This window comes from Suricata suricatta, chromosome 12, assembly GCF_006229205.1.
Source record: "Suricata suricatta isolate VVHF042 chromosome 12, meerkat_22Aug2017_6uvM2_HiC, whole genome shotgun sequence".
Lineage (NCBI taxonomy): Eukaryota > Metazoa > Chordata > Mammalia > Carnivora > Herpestidae > Suricata > Suricata suricatta.
In genome coordinates this window covers 31,244,799-31,271,449 of record NC_043711.1, presented here as the reverse complement: position 1 = coordinate 31,271,449, position 26,651 = coordinate 31,244,799, and the positions used below count along the sequence as shown (strand labels likewise).

The following is a 26,651-nucleotide window of genomic DNA, read 5'->3' as shown; positions in this document are numbered from 1 at the left end:
GGGAACCCCCATCCAGTGCCATGGGCTCAGCCTCCTCCGCACACCAGGTACCATCTATGATTTCCAGGCAGCGCATGCCTTCTGCCTTGCAAAAATCCCAGAGATCGGGAAATATAAAGCTTAGGATCGGTGAGGAGATGCCATCAGGAAGAGAGAGAAATAATATCTCTGTAAATATCATATGTATGAAATTTGAGCAGTCGATTCAAAGAGAGCCATGTAAAAATCCACCTCTTGACCTATACTGGCTGCCTGATGTTGAGCAGTCTGGTTAAAGACTTTGAGCCTCAGTTTCTTCTTTTAAAAACCAAAAAGAATACCTACCTTACAGGATGTTGTGAATATTATTTGAGATTGCATATGTTAAATGCTTAGCACAAAGTAGGTGCTCAATAAATGATAGACACTCTCACTCTCATGCCTTGAGCTTCCAGTCTGTCCATCTGTCCATCTATCCATCCATCCATCCATTAAATTCATCTATCTGCGCACCAGACATCTATAAAAGCTTAGTGTAGAAAAAGCAGTGAACAACAAATAAAGTCTCAGCCTCCATAGAGATTAGTCTGATAGAGGGTCCAGTCAGTGAACAAATAAAGAAAGAGAGATATACAGCAACAGACACTGACAAGTACTAAGAAGAAGTCAAGCAGTATAATCGCATAGAGAAGGATGGAATATGCTTTTAGACAGCGTGGTCAGAGAAGGCCTAATATCACACTCTCCAAGACTTGAATGAAGTGAGGGAGCGAGCCATGTGGACATTGTATGGGAAAAGATACATTAGTTACAAAGACTTTGAGTAGGGAGTGGCCTTGGTATATTCAAGAAATATCTGTAAGGCCAGTTTGGCTGGAGTGCCAATAAATGAGAGTGCTAGGAGACGGGTCAAGGGTATCACCAGGGGCCATATCACAGAGACCCTACCAGGCCAAGATACGGACTTTGGACCTTATTCGAAGTGAATTGGGAAGTCCTTGGAGGAAATGGCATGACCTTGTATTTGTAAGCATCATGGTTTTTGATAGGTGGACAACAGACTAGGGCTGCAGGGAGAGGTGTCAGCATTGTAAGCAGGAGCCCAGCTGAAAAGCCATTGCAGTGGTCCTGGCAGGGGAAGGTGACAGCAGAGACAGTGGGAAGTGGATGGACTGGGGGTATGTGGGATGACCAAGCTGACAGCGTTTCTCAGTGAAATGGCTGTAGGGTGGGAATACAAGGGAGCAGACATGGGTGATGCCAAAGTCGGGGGCCTGGGCAACTGGGTAAGCCCTGAGCCACTCACAGAAAATGCACATTGATGGGTTTGTGACTGCCAATGACTGACCCTTTCTCTTTCTGAGTAGTGCTCTGTGACATGTGGGCAAGGCAGAGCGACGCGGCAAGTGGTGTGTGTCAACTACAGTGACCACGTGATTGATCAGAGTGAGTGCGACCCAGACTACATCCCAGAAACTGACCAGGACTGTTCCGCCTCACCGTGCCCTCAGCGGACCCCAGACAGCGGTCTCGCTCAGCACCCCTACCAAACTGAGGATTTCCACCCCCGAGGCGCCGGCCCCAGCCGCACCCATGTGCTTGGTGGAAACCAGTGGAGGACTGGCCCCTGGGGAGCAGTGAGTATTTTCTGAAGTCTTTCTCTAATTTGCTTTTTTCTCCTTCACTCTTTTAGCTTTTGGGGGCAAACAGATTAGAAACACCTTTGAAGCATTTTTTTCTCACAAGGGATTGGCCTTGTACACTTTCATTTGTTTTGGGTGAACCCTCATGGGCTCATCATATGAAGTTGTCCCCTGATAATATCTTCAGGCCACCTAGAAGCTACCTTAACTGGGTGGGGGAGGGTGTGTCTAAGCTGGTCCAAAACATCAGGTGGCTTCCTAGAGGTACTGTGAATGCCAGGATGATTAATCATGGAGACTGAGGAAGCAGGCAGCTCTTACCTGTAAAGAAATGAAAAGAACAGAGGAAGTTTTCTGATAGTGAGCTCTTCATGAAAGTGGTTTTCCTTCTTGCTATTTTCTAGATGAGCCCAGTCTCCAAGTGGAATGGTTACTGCGTAATTTGTAGTAGTAGATCATTGTTCTGGCCTGGGGGGAAACACTAGTCTAGATAATTCTGTGCTTCGGGGAGTAGTACTATAATCTAATGGTTAACAGCACAGGCTCTGAGTGAAGGTGCCTCTGAGCCAATGACTTGCACTTTCACATTTTGGGATATTTAGTACGCCTGCTGGTCTCGATGAGCCTCAGTTTCCTCCTTTGTAAAATAAAGTTAAGCACAATTCCGGTTCTCCTGGGTGGTTGTAAGGAATAAATACAGTGGTGGAAATAAAGTGTTTTGCATGCTGCCTGCCCCAGAGTGAGAGCTTTCTCAGTGTTCTTATCATTGTCCTTCACATTATAAAGACCTTGAAAAATAGTGAATATTCCCAGGGAAAACAGCCTTTGAATGTTTTCGGGTTTTTCCCTGATTAATTTTCCCAAAATAATTATACTGTGGAATACTGGACATGTCTAATGGAACTGCAGGAGGGGTAAGGTTGCAAGGGACCCCGCATAGGTGTGAGGAGGAGGAAGGTGTCTAGTGATCACTCCAAGGTCCTCACTGAATTGTCTACTCTTAGTTTCCTTCGCATACCACTAATTGCGTTTAATTATTTCTGAACTAAAAAGCGTTAGAAGGAAGCTGCCCGCTTCCCAATGTGGCTGTGTTTCAGTAAATGAGATTTTCTGTCCTGTGAATACTGATTAGCCACCAAGCATTTTCATCCACTGCAAGCACTGGTGGTCTGTAGGTCTGCCCTGTGGCCCAGGACCTTCACCATCTCATTCTCCTCGCTCGCTTGCCGCTTTCAGGCTTCCTGTACCCAGGTTAGAAGAGATCTGGGTTCAGAGAAGTTAACAGGTGATCACGGGAGGTAATCACTGAATGTCCCACAATTTTTCTGATTGGAAAATTTCAAAACGCATGTGTATTCTAACGGTAGCACTAGAACTTCTTAAAACAAATTTTTCAAGCTATTCTTACTTAGGGTTACATTTGGAGGTGATGAGTTGTTTTAAAATTGAGTGATTCTGCCCTTGGGCAGTGTTCCAAATTAGAGAGGATTAGGTAATGTTTTTGCAGCAATGGGCAAGATCCTTATTTTCCTCATTGTGCCTTGTTTGTTTGGGGACTTTTTTTTCCCCCTAAATTAAGTGAGGCTGAAGATGAAGAGTGTGATTTTCTTGTAGCTCTAGCCTGTTTGCTTGGTGAAGTACACAAACTGTGTGATTCTTCTTGCTTTCCATAGCAGGAAAGACAGCAAAGATCTTCAACACCAGAGAATGGGAGTCTAATGTTTTCAGTGGCTTCTGAAGTAATACCTCATTTCTAGTACATTTCTGCATAAACCTGGACCCTGTGTGAGGATTTCCCCATGTTACCAATTAGGGGTCTCTGGTTGTGAACAAAAGAAACTGACTCTTTCAAGTGAAAACAAAACAAACAAACAAAAATTTTCATTTGACCGCAGTAGAGACAGAGACAAGAGTATCTTCAGGTATCTAGCTGAGGGGCTGGCAAATCTTTTTTGCAAAAAGGACCAGATATAAATGTTTTGTGTCTGGCGGACCATCTAGTCTTTGTCGCAACCAACCAGCTCTGTTGTTGCCACACAGAAGCAGGTGTGGACAATACATAACTGAGTGGGCATGCCTATGTTCCAATAAAACTTTATTTATAAAAGACATAGCAGGTCATATCTGGCCCTCATGCTTTGTCTTGCCAACCCCTATCTAGATGGAACAGTAATTAGAGGATAAGTTTTGTAGGGAGTTTCTGTCTTAATAAATCCCTTTTAACTTTCATCTATTCTGCTGAGGATTCAAATTCTCAGGAAAGTCTCACTGGCCCTATTTGTTCACTTGCCCACTCATTGACCACGGAAGGGCAGAGTATCTTAATAGATAGCCCCCCCCCCCCATTCCAAGATGACATCTCTTAGGGGAAGAAATGGTTCCTTAAAGGAGAATTGGGCTGTCAGATATAAGGGGAAGTGTACTAGGCAAGTAAGAAAAACAGATGTCCAGCACCTCCCATACCTGCAAAGACCATTCCTTCTTATTTTGGCCAGTGTGGATAATGGGTAGGGGGTTTGTTCAAAGAAATGTTTACCTAGGAAAATATGTCATCTTAATAGGACAGGAAGGTTGTTACCAAAAGAAGTCCAGAGTGACATACTGCAACACGGAACAGAACTAAGAATCCCTGTTAATAAAAATAAAAATTTTTTTAAACGGCCAAATTGAACCTGGAGAAAAATTATGTACAACACTTTACTTGTCTATGGGATTATAAAAACCCAAAAAGGCGCTGGATTCAGATGGTTCGAGGCTGTGCTGTGTAGTTCCTTGGCCCCAGTTAAGCACTGTCTCCATCTCTTTGGTCAGATTTTCAGTAGGAAGCATTTTCTTGGTCACTGGGCAGCCAATGGAGAAGTCGGCCTTAGATAAGGTGACTAGCCTTGCTCCAGTCAACCAGATTGGAGGCAGCGTAGCATGTGCTTTATAGAGCTGTTGTTTTCAGTAACTAATTGAACCAGGCTGAATATCCTGTGACTGATGTTACGTGAGCTAACAGGGACACATGTTATGACACTGAACCTCCTACAAGGAGCTCACCACATTTCTTTGAGGCAATAATGTTCACAGATGACATAATAGAAGAATGATACAAGATTGTATTATCAAAGGAATAAATCAGGGACCAAAATATATATTACAAATGTACTTACAATATGGAAGTTCCTTCATAACACTATATATTCTGGTTCCCAAACAAAGCCAATTAAAATAATAATTCTGTGTTTCCTATTATGTCCTAAGCTGTTTAAAAATATAAAAACAGGGGTGCCTCGGTGGGTGAGTCAGTTGAGTGACCAACTCTTGATTTCAACTTAGGTCATGATCCCACAGTTTTGTGAGTTTGAGCCCCACATTGGGCTCTGTGCTGACAGGATGGAGCCTGCTTGGGATTCCTCCCCTCTCTCTGCCCCTCCCCTGCTCGCTTGCTCTCTATCAAAATAAATAAATAAACGTTTAAAAAATGTAAAAATAGAAAACAAGTATTTTCAAGTTTAGGGTCATTATACCAGAATCCTCAGAGAATAGAAATAGAATTTTTTAAAATCAAAAATTGCCTAAATTTTTTCTCAGACAGAAGTCATAAATCTGTTTACCTGCGAACATTTTAAAATTATACCCAATGTATTTTAAAGTCACTCATAATTTGTCTGAGATAGGCAGAGAAATTGAAATTCGGTCCAATGCAATTAGCCAAAAAATATATTCACAGCTTTATTCAGAAGAAGCTGACCAGCAAGATGCATTGTTTGCAAGTATTTTGAAACAACCCTGGTTTGGGCTAGGGTTCAGTAGAAAGCACAAATCAGCCGTCAGCGCCCAGAACTAATGGGGGCACCAGGGTAGCTCAGTTGGTTAAGCATCTGACTTCAGCTTCAACCATGATCTCACCATTTGTGAGTTCAAGCCCCGTGTTGGGCTCTTTGCCTTCAGCTCAGAGCCTGGAACCTGCTTTGGATTCTGTGTTTCCATCTCTCTCTACCCTTATCCCTCTTGCACTCTGTCTCTCCATCTCTCAAAAATAAAATAAAAAATAAAAAAATAAAAAGAATCCAGAACTGACAACAAAAAAAATTGCCCAATGCAGTCAGAGGCTTAATAATTCATGGGAATTGCATTGCTTTGAGGGCAAGTTGTTATTTTAATAGGCAAACTGATTTTACAAGTTAAGGGTCACAGTGAAGGATACTAGCAAACACATCAGTTTTCAAAAGATAAGGACATTATGGAAAGCACAAAACCACTTAAGATGTAGATAAATAAGAGAACTATGAGAAGCTTGTGTGGGAAGTTAGCTGAAATGCAAACGTAATTCTGTGACTACCAAGAGAGGGAGCATTAGACAGAAAGTGCCCCCAAAGAGAGGCTTATCAATATGGAATCCAATTAAGGTCCTTGGGGAAGTAAAAAATAAATTAAAAAACAACCCTTGCTGCTATTAGCCACTAAAGTTAAGGCTATTTTGAAGAGAAGGGAACGTTCCCTGCAAGGAAATCATGTCTTAGTGGCATTGCCTCATGCTTTGGGTAATCGAATGAGTTAATATGGAAGCTCGATTTCAACAGTGGTGTGTCATTAAGCACGCAGTTTGACCTCTGTGTTGAAAGGGAAGTCAAATGTTGATTCTAAATAAGCATTTGGATTTTGAAAAGAACAGAATCTCTCAATAGGCTATGGTGTCTATTAACACCTCTGTACTTCACAGAGATGCAGAGAGGTTAAAAGAAGACAATAAATGGGATTGCTCTGGAAGACTTTATCACTCATGGGGCATCTTCTGACCACTTCCTGAGTGCCTAACCTGTGCGAAGGAGGAGCCCTTTTTCTGCCCTCCAGGTTTTTATAAGGCATGTCCATTAAACAACCCCACCGAAGGGCATCTCTCATAACTGCGTTTTGACCATGGTGGACAACCTGAGAACGAATTCTGTCACATTTGTCTCTGATTTTCCAACCAGCTGCTCTTCGAGTCACTAAGATGTAGATGGAGGTGGGGATTCACCTTGTTGACTGATGTCTGATGTGTTCAGTGTTCCAGTACCTGCGCCGGTGGCTCCCAGCGGCGTGTTGTTGTGTGTCAGGACGAAAATGGATACCCTGCGAACGACTGCGTGGAGAGAATAAAACCCGATGAGCAAAGAGCCTGTGAATCTGGCCCTTGTCCTCAGTGGGCTTATGGAAACTGGGGAGAGGTGAGAGCGAGCCCTCCTTTAGCACCTCCTTTGGGAAAAAACACAGAGCAATTTTGACGGCGTAACTGTGCTGTTGTTCATAATGTATTTTAAGGAAGAAGAACGAATTCTGGTGAGAGCTTCTTGATTTGGGATTAACTTAGAGACCTGTCTTAATTCCTGACTATCTTAAAAGTTCATTTAACACCAGTGAGAAACAGCATACATACATAGGGGAGGAAAATTAGGAAAGCATACAAATAAAGGCTAGGCTCAGTTGTTTGTTAACCTCTGCTGATTAAAACTTGGATGCTTTTAAGGTAGTTGGAAATACAGGTGAAATTGGTCCACGAAAATTTTACCATCTTTTTCATAATTTGGGGGTGTTTGTAATTTACTCTTGTTCCCACAGCATAGTAGTTCCAAATCCTTGATGAAACCGGAACGAATAGGTGCCATTATTCCCGTCAGAGGTGATGCATTTTAATGGTGGAAGGGAATAATTAGCTATAGAATCTCAGGTAATAAAATCCTTCCGCTGTTACCTTTTAAGAGTGGCCTCCCATGGCCAATGAAGGGCAATAGAGTACTTGGAGCAGACAAAACTGAATTCCATTCCTGGTGCTGACTCTTCCAAGCTTCGTAGCCTGGGCAAATTATATACCTTTGCCAAATGTCTGTAGCCTCATCTTTAAATGGAAATAATAATGGTACCAACTTCATGACTATTGGAGAGAGTGCATGACAAATTCCTAGCATATCGTCTTCTATCAAAGTTAACTGCTCTTATAATCAGCAGCATCACTGCTACTAATGTTTATCATTAGGATTACTACTGTGATCAAATAAGGTTTTGAGCCACTCTTCTGTGGTAGGGTTAGATGCTTATTATTTTGTGTTTAATTAACCAAGAATGTATCCCTCTACTCTTGAATCCTCAGGAAGAGCACATATTTAAAGCTTGCTGAATCATTCTGTCTTGACTGTAAAATTTGTAAAATAAAACATGAAGATTAACATCTTGCAGGCCCCGGTGCCAAGAGGGAGGGGAAAAGCAAGTGAGATGTCGGTCCATGCTCCTGGCGAACCAAAATCACGTGTCCCCATTTCACATAGCCCAGTAGTAATAGGCAGTCATAACACAGTGTTCTGTTGGGTTTCATTGACAGTACGTCATTCAGGAGGGCTTTGCTAAAAGGGAGGAGGAGGGAGTCAGGCTTGGAGACTCATGCATTATGGGTTTCCCAAAACTCCTCACAGAGTTCTGTCCTGTGGGGCTTGTGATTAAGCTTCTGTAATTGGACCAAAGCCAGGAGAGTACACACATTCACTGGGATGCTTGCTGTCAGCACAGACCAGATCATTCTAAATTCTGTGGGAGATCTGGCCTTGACACAGCAGGAAAGCCAAATGTCAGTGTTCCTGGATGTGAGCACAGCAGTGCCGTCCAAGAAATACAGCTCATTCCTGCCTCAGAAGTTTGGGTCTCCCCACCACATTGTTTACTCATCCTGGGGAAAATCATCGTTATCCTGAGATGCGGAGATAGCGTCAAATATCTTCACGTCATAAAAGGTCTATGGTGGTTGGAGTCACATAATAGCCAAAAGTTGGTAACAGTTTCCTACAAGTTGCCAGAAAATAAAACCAGCCCAGGCATTATTTCCTTCATCTGGTAGTGGTGGGGTGGGGGGAGGGGACAGTTAGGGATTTTTATTTGTTTGTTTGATGTTTGGCTCTGTATACCTCAAAGAAAAGGCTTTCATCTTATCCTGGTCACTTACTGTCGAATTGGCCGTGATCAAGTTAATTAACCTCTTTTAAGCTCAGTTGTCCCATTTGTAAAATGGGGCAAATAATTATAGTCTCCTGTGCTTCATCCAGGGGAAGAGGAATCACTCAGGAGACAATGCCTACCGTTAAGGTAGAGAGCTCCAGTCTGTCGTATAAAAGAATTTTGGTAACAGCTTGGTCCTGCCTGGGGACTTCCCTTGCCCCGTGCCATGATAGAATTTGGTTAAGAAATTGTTCTTAAGGGAAAGAAAAGAAATCTGTCATTGGCTGTTCAGACGGCATGACCCCAGCATCCTTGTCCCCTCTTGCAGTGCACGAAGCTGTGTGGCGGGGGCTTGCGCACCAGACTGGTGGTCTGTCAGAGGCCCAGCGGTGAGCGGTTTCCAGATCTGAGCTGTGAGATCCTCGACAAGCCTCCAGACCGCGAGCAGTGTAACACGCACGCTTGTCCGCAAGACGCTGCCTGGAATCCCGGCCCCTGGAGTGCGGTACGGCCCTGACTCTTAATGTTCATTAACCAAACTCTCTGACTAACATACCCCATCCCAAGGTGTTCGGGTGCGCTCCTCTGCGACAGTTGTCCTGCTCACAAGGGCATCCCTGAGACCGTGCTGTGCTCTGTGATTGTCTTCATGCTGACACACGAGAGAATTAATTTTTTGTGATATTGCCAAAGTGGCTTTACAGAATACGTGTACCTCATATGGGCCTGGGGCCAGTGTCAAGAAGTAGCTTCCTTTTTGAGAAAAGCAAGACTGGATAGATAGATAGATAGATAGATAGATAGATAGATAGATAGATAGATAGATAGACGGACGGACAGATTGTCTCTCTTAAAGAAATGAAATACATTCATGTAGTTATTAAGTTACAAAGTGATTTAAGCAGACAACTCAATAGCAGACATTCTTTCCTTCCCTAAGCTCTGCGAGTTTGACTTTGTGGGGAAGATACCTGCTTGTTGAGGCCAAAGCAATTTTTTCTTCAATGACTGTAATTTCCCTCTATGTGACTCGGGTACAGCTCTCAACGCAATCACCATAAAGGCTGTGCCCACAAAAATGACTGAAATCATCCTGACAATGCAAAAGACCAACAACAGTGGACTCAATGCCTTGCTGCCTTCAGGGCATCTGAGAAGTTTCCTCTCTTCCCCCAAGACACAAAGCCCGTGTGAGGCGGGTTTTTTTGCATCAGTCCTAGGCTTCCCTTGCTCTCTGCGTAGCTGACATTGTGAGACAGGTTTGCCACTGTAAATACTACGCAAACTCCTGGGGCAGCTCTTGGCAAACAGAAGGTCAGCTGGCTACATGAAAACAACCCTCTGGCTGAGTTGTGTCCTAATCTGTGGAGCCGTTAGGGCTGTTTCATGTAAATAGAGTAAATGTTTCTGTAAATACATTAATTGCACTGAATCTGAATTTAGTATTATATGGAGTCCTATCCAGAAGCCTTTTGGGTTGCACAGGGTTTTGAGAAAAACGTCTTAACCATTCCTGAAACCGGATGAAGAGCAGGTTAACGGAAGGGAAATGTCTAATACCTGTAGATGCCGCTAAGAATCAGGGATTCAGGGTCTGAGATTGTGTCTGCAGGTAGAAGCGAGCTATGTAAGCACTGTACTTAGTATTAAGTAGAAAGCTAGAAAAAGAGTATCATGTCTACTGGTCCTATTTAACTGGGCTGCAAGGCTTTCATTCAAGAGCTGAAGAAATGCCACTCTGAGTCAGATACGTATTCACCCAAATTTTGTCGGCAATCCTAGGACCCTCCCAAAATGGACATTTTGAGAAAGATCACAAAGGACTAGAGGATGTCAGGAACATCCCCTGGCACTCCCAACGTCCCTAACTCACCTATGACATATTATTTTTTATGAAATTTTCCCTCTTGAGCCCATTATATTTTTACCTTGTTCACTCAGCCAACACCACCAGACTTGTGTCTCAGAAACAACTAGCCCTCCCCAAAGTTATTTTTCTTTAATTTTGACCCAAAATCCCTCTTGACCTTCAGAGGGTGTGTATGTACACATATATGTAATATAATAATATATACTGCATACATATATGTGTATGGATACACATTATATACAATATATGATATACATTATATTGGTTTCCAAAGCATTCTCCTCCATGAATGCTTCCTAAATACAATTCAAGTTTTTTAATACAGGATCATCGCCCTCCCCCACAGATATTTTACAAGTTTAATGCTTTAATTTTAAAATATGATTTGCTAATTTAGCTGATGACTTTAAGATTTTTATTGTACTTATTCTTCTTTGGCCTGCACACAGTTTTCTGAAAAACACAGAGAGAGAAAGAGAGAGAGAAAAATATTCTAGTGCTGTGTCATACACAGAAGAGAATTCATGGATTCTTTAAATATTTTCGCTGCCACTATGATTTTGATGCTTCCTTTATGAAGTGATTGTTGTTCAAGTATGTATTTAAATGCCTCTACAGTCTTGGAGCAAGGCCACTTGTGCAAGGCTTCTAGGTGTGATTATTTTTAAAAATGAAAGCAAAAGCATTTTATTTAAATAGATACATTTGTAATATATTACTACTTAAATATGTGTGTGTGAGGGCAGTCTTTCAGATTCTTACTGTAGGACTTTGATTTTACTTTCATGTCGATTTTCACAGATGCTTTAGTATAATTTCTGAGCAATTCTAAATTTAAGCATACCTCAGAGAATCATGTTAATAGCCATAAAGCCACTCATAAGGTGCTTCATCATTGTAAGTGACAGTGAAATTAACAACAGCAAAAAGTATATTTGAGGTGCTAATATGTTGCTTTCAAGAAAACTAGACTCCATTTATTAGAGACCAAGGGTAGCAACTAGTCCTTCAGTAGAGTTGCTTTCTCTCCCCACATTTTCACACACTGGCGATAGTGTCCAGAATCAACTGCTGCTGTGTGAGTAGGCCTTTTCCAAGGTCAAAGTGGAGATAGCCTCCTTCAAGAATTGTTACTAAGGAACAATATTTAGGAAAGAAGCGCCAGATCACTGTCAGCATGGCTGCGAGCATGTCTTAAAATGCAGCTTCGGTGAACATAGGGTTAAGTGCCCATTTTAGACCCTTAGTTCTGGCTCATGTCATTGCAGATTTAGAATCATGATTCTGAAAAACATCCTCTAGAAACTCAGTCTTTTCTGTCCTCTTTTTGATGTGTCATTGCACTCTTACTTGGTGATGCTCTGATATCTAAAAAAGGGTCTCATCCTGGTGACGCCTTCCAGTCTGCTCCTGCAGCCAGTGGTGGGAGCAGACTGAAGGGTCAGACGCACTCGTCCCGTGACTAGGGGATAAATCGGAAAGAAAGCTCTGTACTGTCAAACCTCAGCAGAAGGTAGTTTAAAAATCCACAGCATTCTACAGTCAGCAGATCCATCGAGATAATTCAAGTACCAAAGGTTGCAGGTGATGTCACCTATCCAAGCTGGCCCTGTCGCATTCCTTTCTGCATTGCCCCCGTGTATCTGCTTGCTCGTCGTCTTGGAAACTGTGCTTCTCCTTAGGAGAAACTGCTTGTTTGGGTGTTTTCATGACAAACCTAAAAGTGTTCTCTGAGCCTTGCTTTAGGTGCTTTGGAATAATGCTTGTCGACCCAAATAATGAGAATTTGTGTACTCATGAAGTAAATGTGCTTTTGTTTCTGCCTGGCCAACTTATGAATTTGTGTCTACCTCATTTTCATACTCAAGATTGCAGCTTCCTTAGGTAGGAAGAGAAAATGTCTGACATCAGCATTTTATCACCTCGCTGCCTCTATCTCTAGCAAAAATAAAGATTGTAAATATCACTACCATATTTTGGGATACGGTTTTCAGCAGCCAAACCTAGTATTATCTGAATATTTTGAGCAGTACAGATTTCTATGTGTTTATATAATAAAGTATATTTATTTTTCCATGTTATTTAATTTTATATACAATGTTTAAAAATCAGTGTTTATCAGCAGATTGTAAAGGCAAATAGGCTCTGTGAACTAGAAATGCATGTTTATGTTTCTTTTGCTTTTAAAATGATACATTTCAATTTTGTAAATTCCCTCCAACCTGTACCATCCCTCTCCCAAATCTGAGTGGCCAAGTGGTCAGCTTTGTGTAATTGGGTAGTTTAAAATATGTATTTTAAAGGGATACTTAAAAAGAATTCTGAATTGGAAATGATGCCTAGTGATATAAACAAAATATATGAGGCTTAACATTTTGTTGTTTTTTTTTCTTTCCTAATACTGTCGTCCTGATTCATTGAGTCTCAACTATGAAATATGAATGTTCCATTTATTGAATTTGTAGATAATGGTAAAATATAGCCAGAAGACAAACAAGCGATTAAAAGAAATGGTCCTGAACATGTAAAACGAGCTAGGTACAGGAAAACACTAGCTTAATGTGCATAAGTTTGATCACATCTTATTCTTTGTGTTCAGATAACTATAAAAGACTTCAGCATTTGTCAATTTTATTATTGGTTCACCGGCAGTACCTTTCAGAAGGATTTTCTTTCTTCGTAAATAAAGAAAATATGATCTATTGGGGAAAAAATATGATCAAAACAATCTTGGAAGTTTTAAGACAGCCTGCAGTTTTCAAAACATTATGCATCATAAAGGTGACCCCTGATGCCTGTTGGTTCCACATCCTCTTTACCGGAGCCTCCTTTTTACATATAATTTATTATGGTGACTGAGAGTTAAAAGGACCAAAATCAGGGAGTTTGTATGTGAGTTTGAGGTTCCTGTAAGGTGCTAAATAAATAAGATAACTTCTCCCAAGCAGATGATGATAGCTAACTTTTAACTGACTATTTACTATTTACCAGGCTGAGTTAAACAAGTATTTATCCCACATCATATTTATCCCCCATGTCATCCAGGGAGGGTGGTGGTTTTTTGAATCCATTTGACTACCTGATCATCTACTATAGTGTTAACACTTCACTAATAGTATATTGACTATCTTAATCCTGCCTAATCTGGTAGAAACAGTCTGGGTTCAGCATGAGCTTTTAAACTCCCGTTTATAGTCAAGAAAGTCAGACTCCATCAACCTCCACATTATTTAGCTAATAGCGATGTCATCCATTTGACTCCAGCAACAGAATAATCCCAAATTATTACTATTCTTGGTGAATTCCCATAACCAGCGGTTATAAACACTTCCACTGGGTATGTCTGAGGAAGGGCAGGACGTCTCTTTCATTTTAAGATGATCACATTAGCCAGATTCAGAGGACAGGATAAGGATTTTGATCACCAGGAATATCATATTAAATGCTTACACATTTTTTATAAGCAAAAATTCTTTTACTAATGAGGACACCTCTTAAACACACTGCTAGTGCCTTTTAAAAAAGAAATAAGAAACACATTATCTGGCTCTATCAATATGGAGTATTGAAAAAAAGGGGTTTTTTAATCAAAACATTGTAACATATGAGCTTACAAAATATACCCAAATTCAGTGTGGATTAAGACTCAATAACCCACTCGTCTCAGATGTGTTCATAAGAAGCAAAACACTGGCCTGCATCTAGCTTGTTGGAGATAAAACTTAGCTAGCTTCTTTTTCCCCATTGTTGACAGGGATTGTTTGCCTTTGGGAGACTCTGTTCTGGCTCCTGACAGCTCATATGTCAGGATAGCTTGACAGATTTCTATTTTTACAGTTTTAAAAAGTCCAAAGATGGGGAGACAGGGGTAGGAGGGTGATTAGACCATGAGGAGGAGTGTAGGTTCTCTCACCGACTCACGTCAGCGAGTTGTCCTTCTGGAACGGAAAGGAATGAAAACTTTGGAATGTGCAGTGGGAGGGAGGGATTGAGTCCATACCTAATTGGTTAGGAGGGAATCCTGATTAGTAAAGGCAGTTGAGGTAGGTTGATTTTATGAACAGGGAGTAAACAATCTAGGTCATTCCTTTAAAAAGAGGAGAGGAATCAGGTCATCATTTATTTTTCAGCAAATACTTTTTTATGTACCTACTGTGAGCCAGGCACTGTTCTAGGAGCTAAGAATGCAGCAGGGAACAAGTCGGTGCTATGTAGTGGAGAAAGAGGAAATGTGTTAAATGAATAAAACCAATTATACGTGTAATTAAAGACCTGACACTTTTCTCCCCCTGCAGCCTCATTACAACCATAAATATAAAAATACAAATTGCTTGTAGCATGTATGTGTATGTGTGTGTGTGTGTTGTGTAATTGTACATTAGCACACAATTGCTAATGATCTTTGTTCATTAAATAAAAATCATCAATACTATCTCTCCTTTTAAATGTTCAACTACACAATCATTTTCAGTGATAAATGTTCCCTGACTAATGACATAGAACGTTTAAAACCCCTCTATCAGAAAGTATTCTATTCACCCTTACATTATAACCCAGACATGAGTTTCATGGTCTGAGAGCCAGGATAGGCAGAGGGCCTGGCTTTCCACCCTACCTGTCAGGGTCCTCCGCCTCCACCCAAATGTGGGAAGTCCTGGCCGAGGTACAGTTTCCCCTTTGCTGTTTAATGATTACCAATAAAAACATCTAGAATGTGCCACACCACCACCTTTGCTTCCTGTTGTTTTGTTTCCTCTAAAGTGGGATCGTTTTCATGGATTGTTTTAAAGACCACAACCTCCTTTTGCAAAAAGTTAAAAAAATGGAGCATTGGCAGCCAAGAAAAGAGTGTACAGGATGTAGTAGGGAAGATAATCGGTATAGGCTCAACCTACAAAACCATCATCCTTAGCTAGATCTGCACCCCATTTCACCCTTTGGAAAGAGTGTATGCCTTGGCCGGTGCAGTCCCATAACTCTCTACAATGATGGAAATGCTATTTTTGCTTTCCAATATGGAAGCTACTAGCCGCACGTGGCTTAGATTGAGCGCTTGAAATGTGGCTAAGTACAATAGGGATACTGCACTTTAAATTGTATTTAATTTTAATTACTCTAAAGAGCCACCTGTTGCTGGTGGCTACCACATTGGACGGGGCCACGTCAGGCAACAGTACATCTTTAGCAATTAATCCTCCATTGGCTGAGAAATCAATAAATTTATGAAAGTAAATTGGAGAGAAAAACCCCGTGTTGGCTTGTAAAGGATCCCTATGTAGGATGCCCTTGCTTCTAAATGAGTACCATTCTCTTGCCTTTTCTTCTGTTTTGTGCCTTTGTTTTGGAACACTTCAGTGGGTGTTCCCTAACAGCTGGGCATTAGAAAAAACAGGACAGTGGGAAGAGAGGCTTATCAGAACCAGCTGTTTTGAGAGCAGGAACTCCAGGGCCTCAGTGTAAAAGCAGCTGTTAAAACAACTCTCCTCTTGTGCTTCTTAGAGTTCAAGTTCATCGGTGGCAACGAGTTCAGTTAGGGAGAAAGAGTGTTTATGTGTTCAGTGGGCCGAAAGGGCAAGGCTTTATTGATGCTTTTTAGAAGAAGGCAAAAATGGAAACCACCAGGTAGTCACCTTGTAGAAGCTGGAATTCCAAGAGATCATTCCCTCTTTGAAGGAAGTATCAGGAACGCAGCTTTTCATCTTCACTGAGCCCTGTAGGTAAAGGTTGAGCAGATTAGCTTTAAGGGGCTGTGTTTGAAAGAGACTTCAGAAGACTCAGAGTAGAAGCAATGTCTTCTCTGTCACTGTGATTCTCATCATCTAACTTGGCAAAACTTAGCCTCCCCAGTGTTAAGAAAAGCTTTATGGATTCATTTACATTCATACCCCATACTGACACCCTCCCGCTCCTTGAAATTAAAATGTGTGCAACAACGTTGGCTACAAATTGAATGATGATGTCATCAGTTCTCTTTCCCAGTGGCCAGATAGTTGTTTTTTTTTTCCTTTAGAGTGACATCTGAATTAAACTATAAACCATTCAGATGGTATCTTTTTAAGAAGAAGTTATTAATTTATGCTTACAGGTTGGCTGCACACTGAAATGGGAAATAAGTAAAATAATTCTCAGGATCTCAGAAAGTGGCTAAACGGATAGCTTCAGTTATCCACAAAAGAGCTGTTTCTCCCTTTACTTAATTTTCTACCATGTATTTCTATCCATAATTATAAGGAGGGCTCTGATTTTTTTAACAATCACTCATATTTTGGAGTATTTACTCTTTGCCAGGAATTCTGCAAAGCAGTCGACCCATATTATCTAATTTAATCTTCTCCATTTGATGAAGTTAGCAAAACCAGAGAAGTTACTTTGTTGAGTCTAGGTCACACTGTTGAGAAGGGACTGAGTCAGGACTTGACCCTGGGACTTTCTGACTTTCAAGCCCCAGGTTTTAACCAAGATACAGTTCCCTCTTTTTACTCTTTAGTTAGTGAAGTGGTAAAATGCAACCTCTGTGGAAACAGGAAATTTAGGATTTTCTGTTCCCCCAAATTGTAACTATTTGAAACATTCTAGAATTCCTGAACCATTAAATTTTGCTCAGAGTTCTAAAGGGTGGAATATGAGAAAATTGTTCCTCTTAAAATTAAACCAAGTGAAAAGCAAAATTTGGGTTTAGAAGATTTTGAGGAAAAAAGCATCCTATATTTATTAAACCTGCATTGGGTGATATTCCTGACATTCTAATATGCAAAGAGCAATGAAATAACTCGGGGGTAATCAATCTAAGTGTGTTCTTTGTTCAATGGATGTATAGATAATCAGGACAATAGATCAGGTTTTGTTAAAGCCAGTGAGGGGATTTGCCGATGTGTGTAGTGATACATTTATTGTTGAATGTAATCTGCTGCTTTCCTACAAGTGAATTATGAAAAATGAAATTAAAATGCATTGAAAAGTGATTTCACACTAGCAGCTCTCTGCTTTAAATAAAACACATCAAATGCATTGAGATACCTTCCAAACTGGTTCTTGAGCTAAAACCAAGCTCTTCCTTGAGTGATGCTGAGTTTCCTCTGTTCCCATTGGTAGGACAGTCATCTGGTTTCTGGCCTTATATTCTGTTCCTTTCATCACCCCTCACCATCCAATCCCTGTATTCCTCTGTCCATGTGGCTTGTGAATGATAAGACTTGGTTCTGGTTTGGGAGCTGTGTGGGATGAAGAGAGGGAAGATGTAACAGAAAAAAACAGTGGATTTGCTTTCTTCTTCTTAGCTAAGATGAAGGGACAAATACAGTCACCACATTTCACATGAAAAATCTTTTAACCAAATCATTTATTTAACTGCCCCAGACCTTAATTTCCTTTGGGCTGAGCAGGCTGGCTGTTTAAGTTTCAGAAGAATCTTACTCAAAGTGGGCATACCATAAGCAATTTTGAAATGAATGAATGAATGAATGAATGAGCCCAGCTACTCAGGAGCTGAAATCCTTATTGCATTGGCCTAGAGATATGGAAATTAAGAACTGGTCTGTATGAGGGAACAATTAGAAAGGAACATATAGGATTGGATATCAGAGGTGTATCAACAGTGATTTCCTGACTTGGGGAGTTGTATGGAATTTATGTAGGAGAGTGTCCTTGATTTGATGGGACATTATGTGTATAAGCCATATATATATATATATATATATATATATATATATATATATACACACACACATGTACACACACATGTTACATATATAGTGTTGTTATAGAGAGATGGGGTACGGTAATAGTCTACGTTGGAAAACCTGGATAAGGGGGAGGAAGGAGGTCTTCATGATGGTCTTGCAACCTTTAAGTCTCATATATTTCAAAATAACTTACTGTTGAAATTTCTAAAGAAACAAATAGGTTCAGAGTGTGTATTTTACTTCACAAAGAAGTGAAGGGTGGGTCTCTGGATTTATTGCAGGACTTTAAGAATTCAACGTATTTTAGAAAGCTAGTTTTATTCTCAGATTTCCACTATCACATCATAACAGAGATGAGTTCTGTAGCCAGAGCTCAGCAGAAATCTTTCTTAGTTTCTCAATGGCTTACATCCCGTTTCTTTCTCTTCCCCTTGTCTCTAGCTCCCTTCTTCCCTTGGTCCCCTCGCACCTATGCAATGAAACTGAAAGGTCTTTGTGAGTGGTGTGGGTTTTTGCTCCCCTTTTTCCCCAGGGAAACCCAGACTTTCATAGCAAGTCTTACCAGTAAATTCCAGTAAATATTTGGCTCTATGCAGATTCACCATTCTTTTTAATCTACTGCTCCCCAGTAAAGCCCAGATTCCTTTGAAAACTAAGGACTTGTGGTTTGTTTGTTTTTTAAAAAAATGTGTGTTATTTTCCTTGCGCTTAATAAAAAGCCCTCACCCCACCAATTCATCTATTTCTGCATTACAATTTGCCCTTTCTTGGTAAAATCATTATTTCCTTTTCATTGGTTGTCTCTTAATCATATGTGAAATATCCGGGAACCTCTTAGGGGCGGCAGGCTGGGACGTGATGTCAGGGAAGAAGTGCTGTCCCCAAGAGCGTGTTTGCTCATCGTAGTCAGGATCTTCATTGCTATGTGTGGGAATTGGCTTCACGTTGTGCATGTCACACTCTCTGGGGACCAGAACTTCCCGAGTCTTTTAGCCTAAGACCTTGATCTACTTGAATTGATGTTCAGCAGGCCCTTTACCACTTCCTCCCATGAAAAAGCACTCTGTGCCCACCACGCCTACCAAATCAATTAAAATTAATTCAGTGTTGAGAGATTGTTGAAGGACTTTCTGAAAACCTTAGGATAAGTCAGTGATTTTCAATTGGGGATGATTTTTACTCCCTGTGGACATTGGGCAATGTCTGGGAACAAATGTCACACATGGGTTGGGGGGGCTACTTGTATCTATTGAATGGAAGCCAGGGATGTTGATAAGCATCCTACAAGACACAGCATAGTCCCCAATGACAAAGAATTATCTCACCCAAATGTTGAAATAGTACCAAGGTTGAGAAACCGTAAAGAGACATCTGGTAAAAAAAAAAAAAAAAAAAAAAAAAAAAAAAAGGGAGGACTCCTTAGCAAAAGTCAAACTATCGGAAAACAATTCTCTCTAGAGAGTTGAATTTTCCATTATATATTATGTGGGGTTCCAGAAAGCCATTAAAGTCAGTCATAAACTTTCAAGGGTGAGCTGAAAATATGAGGCCTCAACACTGTCTTACCAGACTGAATTTGCAAACCAACGAGTAGTGTCACCCATTCTTTTTTTTGAAGGGGGGAGGGAGAATCGTTATAAATGTCTACAAATGTGTCCAATGTAATTCATAGACTTTCTGCATAGCAACTTCAGCAGGAGTGACCGACATTGGAAAGAAAGACATACATGAGGATGGGCATTTCTAAAAAGGGCTACTCTGACATGTTCACACATTTGGATTATTCCAATAGCACTGACAGTTCATACTTCTTGGCTGATTTGAGCTCTATGTTTTAAGCAATCAATACTTCCCTCATCCATGATAGAATTTGCACATATGTAATAGTCCAGCTATATCTAGGGATTGGCATCTCAGAGTGGAACGTTTTGGTTTTACTTTTGGATACTTTTAAAAAGTAGCATTAATTCCTAGTTTGCATTTGATTTGAGAAGTAGCAGAGTGTGTTTCTGATTAGAGACTAAGGCAGAGGCATGGAAAGTATTTTTTGGGTTGTAAGTAGGTACGAATCAGGATACCCTAGTCTCAGCACTGTTAATGTTTAGGACCAGGTAATTTCTTTGTTGAGGAGCTGGTCTGTGCACTGTAAGATGTCAGAGAGCATCCTTAGCCTCTACCCACTGGATGCCAATAGTACATTGTCTCAGTTGTAATGGCCAAAAATGTCTTCCAAACATTGCCACATTCCCTGGGGGGTAATATTCCCTCCTCCCTGTATTTCTTTCTCTTTTTTAAAATATTTATTTATTTTTGGGAGACAGAGAGAGACAGATCATGAGAAAGGGAGGGTTAGAGAGAGAGGGACACACAGAATCAGAAGCAGGTTCCAGGCTCTGAGCTGTCAGCACAAGCCTGACTGGGGCTTGAACCCACAAACCATAAGATCATGACCTGAGCCAAAGCCGGACGCTCAACTGACTGAGCCACCCAGGCGCCCCTCCTCCCTGTATTCCTATGGATTACTTACAGTAAAACTTTTCTTTCCATATTCTCATGGGCATTAGGTGGGTTATGGTCTGCAGCATTTCCCAAATGCTACACAATTTCTATTTTTTTCAAGTCAGAGGAATCCTTAAAGTTATAAAATTGTTCTTTTCTCCTTTCTTGAAGGATAAATTGTTAGGTTGTAGAGATCAGCAGGTTTTCACCATCAATTCCTTCAATTATTTCCCACCAGTCTTTTTTTAATCCTTAAGGGGAAGCCATATGTAGGTGATCAGCTTTTCCAGATGTGTGGCATTAAGTTGGCTTTTCAGCACATGAACTTCCGAGGAAGAAAGCTTCTGAAGCTCTACCTCTCCAGACCTTCCCTTTGCCAGTCTGCAAATCTTCCCTGCGTTAGCAGAAGGCAAGTGCTATGTATTTACCAACTCCACACTATTCATATGAATATACCTTCAGAAGTGCCGGCTCAACTCTGAGGATGGTGAGTCAGAGAACATTTGAGATGATGCATCTCCGGGCCCTAGAATGAAAATCAATCTCAATACTTCTCCTTTAAAAAGGCCACTAACAATGGCCACATAAACACTAATAGTGACTCCAAAACTTTGAGACCGAAGAAATCTGTCAGTAGAGGAAAAGGGAAGCCCAATAGCCCCAAGATACTGTCATCAACCTCAGAAGTTTTATGGTAGGATCTACACAATAATGAAATATTGACTGTGACCCACAATGTTCAATGTATTTTTGATGGAATGCCACAGAAAATTTTATTGGAAGACCTGGACCCTGGTGCCCAATGTAGAAGAGAGAGTTCTCCATAAGACAAGTGAGTGCTACCTTCCAGAATTAACTAGAACCTTTAATTACCCATGGATTATGTAAAAATCACTTTAAAATTAGAAATTGAGTTTTGCCTTTTACCTAATTACAATCTGAATTATAAACCTAATTATACTTATATAATTTAACTGGAAGTAGAGAAATAATAGCAACAACCCCCGTTTACTGAGAATTTGCAGTGAGCCAAGCCCTAGGTCTGGTGCTTTTTATGCTTTATTATTAATCTTCATAAAAATCCTTGCAAAATAAACCTTATTACGTCCATTATGCAGGTAGGAAAACTGAGCTGCTGGTGTAAGCAATTTTCCCAGGATCATATGATCAGTAATTCTTGAAGCCCAACCTGACTGACTCCCAAGTCCCATGCTTTCCGACATCCTCTCTGGTAGGGCTTTCAAAATTTCTAGAAGTACTGATTTTTGATTTGTGTTGCATGAATGAAACAAATGGTTTCTGCAGGTGGAAAAAAAATCCTACTTTTTAAAAATCCGTTGAAACTGAGTCCTTAGTCTCTGAATGTTCCCCAAGGATTTTCAGCCAGGCTCCTGGTTTTGTTTATTTTACTTATCAAAAGTGGGAGGTAGCTGAATATTTGCATTTTTAAACAGAAAAATGTTGACACCTGGTTTTTAATGGTTTTTTTAAAAATCTCAGGGATTAAGCTCGGTCACCCAGAATTCCCCAGCCAGTGCTATGGAAGGGCCTGGCCTCCCCTGACATTTACAGCACCCTAGGGTGTTGAGAACTGATACCTTTTTAAGGAAACATCTGCTGGACTAAGAAAACTAGGTCTTTCTCAACACAACCTGATCCTAATATTTGGGTAGCAATTCCTCCACTTAATAGGTCTATGGTGGTTAGTTTACAGAAGGTGCACAATGCCGGTAGCAATGATTCATTTCTATCAAATTCACTCTACAGTTATAAAATCTCAGGACTCATGTTACTTTTGCCCCCCTGTATAGCCTACATTTGGAGAGCCTTTTCTTAAATGGAAGGGAACTTAAAAACCAAAAAAGTCAGCAGGTGCCTGGCTGGTTCAGGTCATTAAGCATCCAGTCTTGATTTTGCCTCAGGTCATGATCTCATGGTTGTGAGACTGAGTCGCTCTGGGCTCTGCGCTAAGCACGGGTTCTGCTTAAGATTCTCTTTCACGCTCTACCGCTTTGTGTGGTCTCTCTCTCTAAAATTAATTAATTAAGTGATTGATGGATTAAAATCAGGATCGAACTTAGACCCACTGTTTTGGAATAGCAAGTCTGAGTTTCAGGGTTTTGTTTTGTTTTGTTTTTGCTTTTAGATCTTTCCAGCCAGAATGAAGATAGAAAATACCCCACCTACATAGAACTCATTTGTGTCCATACACTTCTTTATAGTTTATTTTCAGTCTGTATATTTACATTTTTCCATATGGGGAAAGTATCATTCCAAGGTGACATCTTTGGGGATGAGAAACAACGTCATGTGACACTCGGGGTATAAGACGGTCTCAATGGCTTAGAGCCAACTTTCAATAATAATCTTGCCCTGACAAGACAGAGTAGGACTCTGAGTTCCTAGCTTCTGCCATTTGCTGTTTGTCTTGTGTGACATTCTCGCATAACCTTCCTTTTAGGTGTTCTCTGTGCAATATTTCTTTTAAAAAAAAAAGTTTATTTAGAAAGAGAGAGAACAAGTAGGGGAGAGGAGGAGACAGAGAATCCCAAGCAGGCTCCATGCTGACAGATGTGGGACTTGATCTCATGAATCATGAGATCAAGACCTGAGCCCAAACTGAGAATCGGATGCTTACCTGACTGAGCCATCCAGGTACCCCAATTTTGGGCTGAATAGACACACGAGATAGGAGAGCACAATAATTACTTATTTGGTCCTTACAATGAACTGAGCATTGTGCAGAATACTTACTTAATTCTTAAAACTTCTTGAGACGTAAGTGCCAGTAGGTTCTTTGAGATGCTATTCATTCACTCATTCATGCATTCACTTGCATATTTCATAAGTGTTTGAATGTTTTTTTATAAGCCAGCCACTTCTCTAGCTACTGGAGATATAGCAGTGAACAAAACAGACAAAAATTCTTAGAGAAGAGGGGTAGAAAATAGCTTGGAAGAGGGGATGGCAACTGTACATTTAAGGAGGTCAGGCAGGTATCCATTAACAAGGTGAAATTTAAACAGAGATACAGGAAAATACAAAAGTAAGCCATGTGGATATCTGGAAGAGTATTCTGGGTTAAGACCTAGAGACAGGTGTATTCCAGGCACATCTTAGCAATAGCAATGAGGCAAGTGTGTCTGGATTAGAGGTGGTGGGTGGTAGGATATGAAATTAGTGGTGAAATTGAGAGAATATAACATAGAAGTAAATCATGGGATGGGGAAGGAAGGGTTAGGCTATTGGAAAAATTTTTCTTATGTTCAGTGAGTTAGGAAACCATTGTGGGGGGAGGATTTGAGTGGGAACATGAATTTGTTTTAAAAGACTGATTCTGGCTTCTGAATTTAGAGGAAGCTACTGGAGGAAAAAGAGTGGAAGCAGAGAGAACATTAGGAAACCATTTCAGTAAGTCAGATGGGGGAAGACCATGAGTGGCTGACATTGGCTCAGATGTTCACAGTAGAATGGTGAGAATTGGTGGTATTCTGATGTATTTTTAAGGTAGTACCTCAGGATTAGCTGAGACTTTGGATATAGGATATGAGAAAAAGAGAGGAGGTGGAATGACCCCAAATATTGGGCAGAGAATAAGCAGAAGTTGGATGGAGTGATTTGTGGAGGCAGACCAGGGCTTATGCTTTGGACATGTTAAGCTTGAGATACTTATTCACCATCGTTTCATGCTTCCATTGAGCAGAACTGGAAAGACATGCTTGCTGTGATTAAGCATCTTGCATATCACAAAGTAAGAGATAATACTGATCACACCAGGTTTGAATGATTCCAAAATCAAATTCATACCTACCACCCTCTTTGACTAATCCTTGGATTTCCATTTGAGTCAATCTCAGTCTCATGCCACATCTTTCATGTAATAGCCATTTACATTTCAGTTGGTTTTTATTTCTTCTTGTCTGATTTTTTCATAATGGTGCTTTGGAGCCATTTCCTGACCAAATGGTAGCAGGGGGAGAAGCAAGAAAAGCAACACAGACAAATAGTGCCTGTTAACAGCAACTCGATCCAATCCGAACTTCCAGTAGAGCAATGCAAAGTTGGAGGATGAGCATGTAATTCAACAATGGTTAAGATGACCTTTTTTCCCTCCTGCTGAGATATGTATCCCTGGATGCAGACTCAAATACGTATGCACGTCTCAGTTTTCGGGTGGTGTTGATTGATGTCCACCCAAAAGCAAACTAATTATATAAACTACATCCCTCCCCCCAAAGTTATGTTTTTCAGTATAAGATGTTGGACATGTTGGCATGTAAAGATGTTCCTTTCATGCCATGCCAATGGAGGAAGGTCCAGATACACAGAGAGAGCAAGTCAGGAAGAGGCAATTAAATGAACTTGGTCCTGGTGTCTTTTAAATGAGTTTGTCTTTTAAATGGCAGATCGGGGCGCCTGGGTGGCTCAGTCGGTTGAGCGTCCGACTTCGGCTCAGGTCATGATCTCACAGTTGGTGTGTTCGAGCCCTGCGTCAGGCTCCTCTGTGCTGACAGCTAGCTCAGAGTCTGGAGCCTGCTTCAGATTCTGTGTCTCCCTCTCTTTCTGACCCTCCCCTGCTTGCGCTGTCTCTATCTCTCAAAAATAAATAAAAAAATAAAATAAATAAGTAAATGGCAGGTAGACTAACTAGTTCTTTGGGAGGTGGAAGAAGTTTAAGGGCTGGACATTGGTTAGGGAGGTGAAAGTCCAGAGACAACCCACATGGGTTGCTTTTCTATAGAAGCATTCCCAAAGGTGACTTCAGCTTGCCACGTCTGTTCCTGACTATCCTGTAGTATGAACCATGAGTGGGCATTCCCAAGCATTGTCATCTTCTAGCAGAATGTCATCTCCAAGTAACCTCGGTCACAGTCTTCCTGCAGAGTGCCAAGATCTTCTGGTTACTCTTGCCTCAGCCATAGCTTTGCAAGCAATCACTCGGGCACTTCTTCACTTACCTTTGCAACAGCTGTGACCTGGCCCACGTATCTCACCTCCTCTCCCCCTACTTCCAGACTGCTTTCATGAACAGTCCCAGGGCAAGCACAGGGCATGGGTTCCTTCTCCCATCCCCACCTCTTTCCTGAAAGATGCCAGTATCATTATTCTGCTGACATCAGATTACAAATAATCATCACCTACAACCTTGAAAGGCAGAAGAAGCTGTATAAAATTAGTCAACATGCTTAGAAGTCAGGGAGTCAGAGGGCATGTTAGGGACAACAGAGCCTGGGCGTGTAATACACCTCACATTCCTGGGGGCACCACTGGGTGTGGCCACAAGAAAATGCAGATTTTGTTGGTTTTTGTTCTTTGTCTTGATAGGGAGGGAAAGCGTAATATTTACATTCGTGCAGAACAAAAAGAACCTCAATTTGGGTTTCATAAGTCATGTAGCTAATTTCATATGCTGTTCTATTTAATGTGAATATTTTTTCCCTCCCCCTCTAATAAGATGTTGATACATTAAGAGATTAGGAGGAGGTAGCTGGAGAGCCCTGTGCCTCATAATTCTTGGGGGTAATGGGAGGTGGAGAGCACGAGCCCTTCTTACTGTGTCCCCTTCCTTGCTTGGCCCTCCCATCCCCTTTGTCAGCCATCTGTAGGGCCACCTACATGGCTGTAGTATTGAGAGCAGCCTTCCAGTGTGCTCCAGGAGTTGACATGTGAATCTCAGTTCCTTTTCTCCCACAGTCTCAGACCTTTGTAGTACTGCAAAGGCTGTCGGTATTGGGGGCAGCGGGGATGGAAGGATGGCCTCATGCCCCATCCGGCTGGGATGACCGTGACTCACGCATCTGCTTTCTTCCATGGTGTTCCCTGCCAATCTCGTGCTTTCCCGGCTCCTTTTCATGGTAATAAGTGCCATGGTGGTCCTGGACATAAACAGCCATCAGGCAGGCCTGTCAACATTGGCTTAACGCCCTGAAGTCACAGCCCTTGTTTCCTGGCACAGCTTTCTCTCCCTCCTCAGACATTCGGGTTCCCTGATGCTCCCCGACCCAAGCCATTCATGTGTTGTGAGAA

The 26,651-nt window shown here is 41.2% G+C and overlaps 1 protein-coding gene and 1 long non-coding RNA gene across 8 annotated transcripts in view; one reads left to right on the top strand and one right to left on the bottom strand.

Moving 5' to 3' along the window:
* Window positions 1-26,651, top strand: part of ADAMTS9 (ADAM metallopeptidase with thrombospondin type 1 motif 9) — a 161,532-nt gene that overhangs the window by 82,248 nt on the left and 52,633 nt on the right. Inside the window, exons 26-28 of the mRNA XM_029917014.1 lie at window positions 1,347-1,616; window positions 6,656-6,817; window positions 8,902-9,078. Of these exons, the coding sequence (XP_029772874.1) occupies window positions 1,347-1,616; window positions 6,656-6,817; window positions 8,902-9,078 (609 nt within the window). The remainder of the gene's footprint in view (window positions 1-1,346; window positions 1,617-6,655; window positions 6,818-8,901; window positions 9,079-26,651) is intronic.
* The window catches only part of LOC115273760, a 31,268-nt gene continuing 15,483 nt past the window's right edge, over window positions 10,867-26,651 (bottom strand). For 4 of the 7 annotated variants that reach the window (XR_003900926.1, XR_003900927.1, XR_003900925.1 and 1 more), the window contains 3 exons: window positions 21,081-21,150; window positions 17,461-17,654; window positions 15,990-16,154 (listed from right to left, as the gene is read on the bottom strand). This is a non-coding gene — a long non-coding RNA (uncharacterized LOC115273760). Of the gene's footprint in view, window positions 10,897-15,989; window positions 16,155-17,460; window positions 17,655-21,080; window positions 21,151-24,435; window positions 24,580-26,651 lie in introns of those variants that run through there. The other 3 variants (XR_003900930.1, XR_003900929.1, XR_003900931.1) reach the window with 3 other exon arrangements.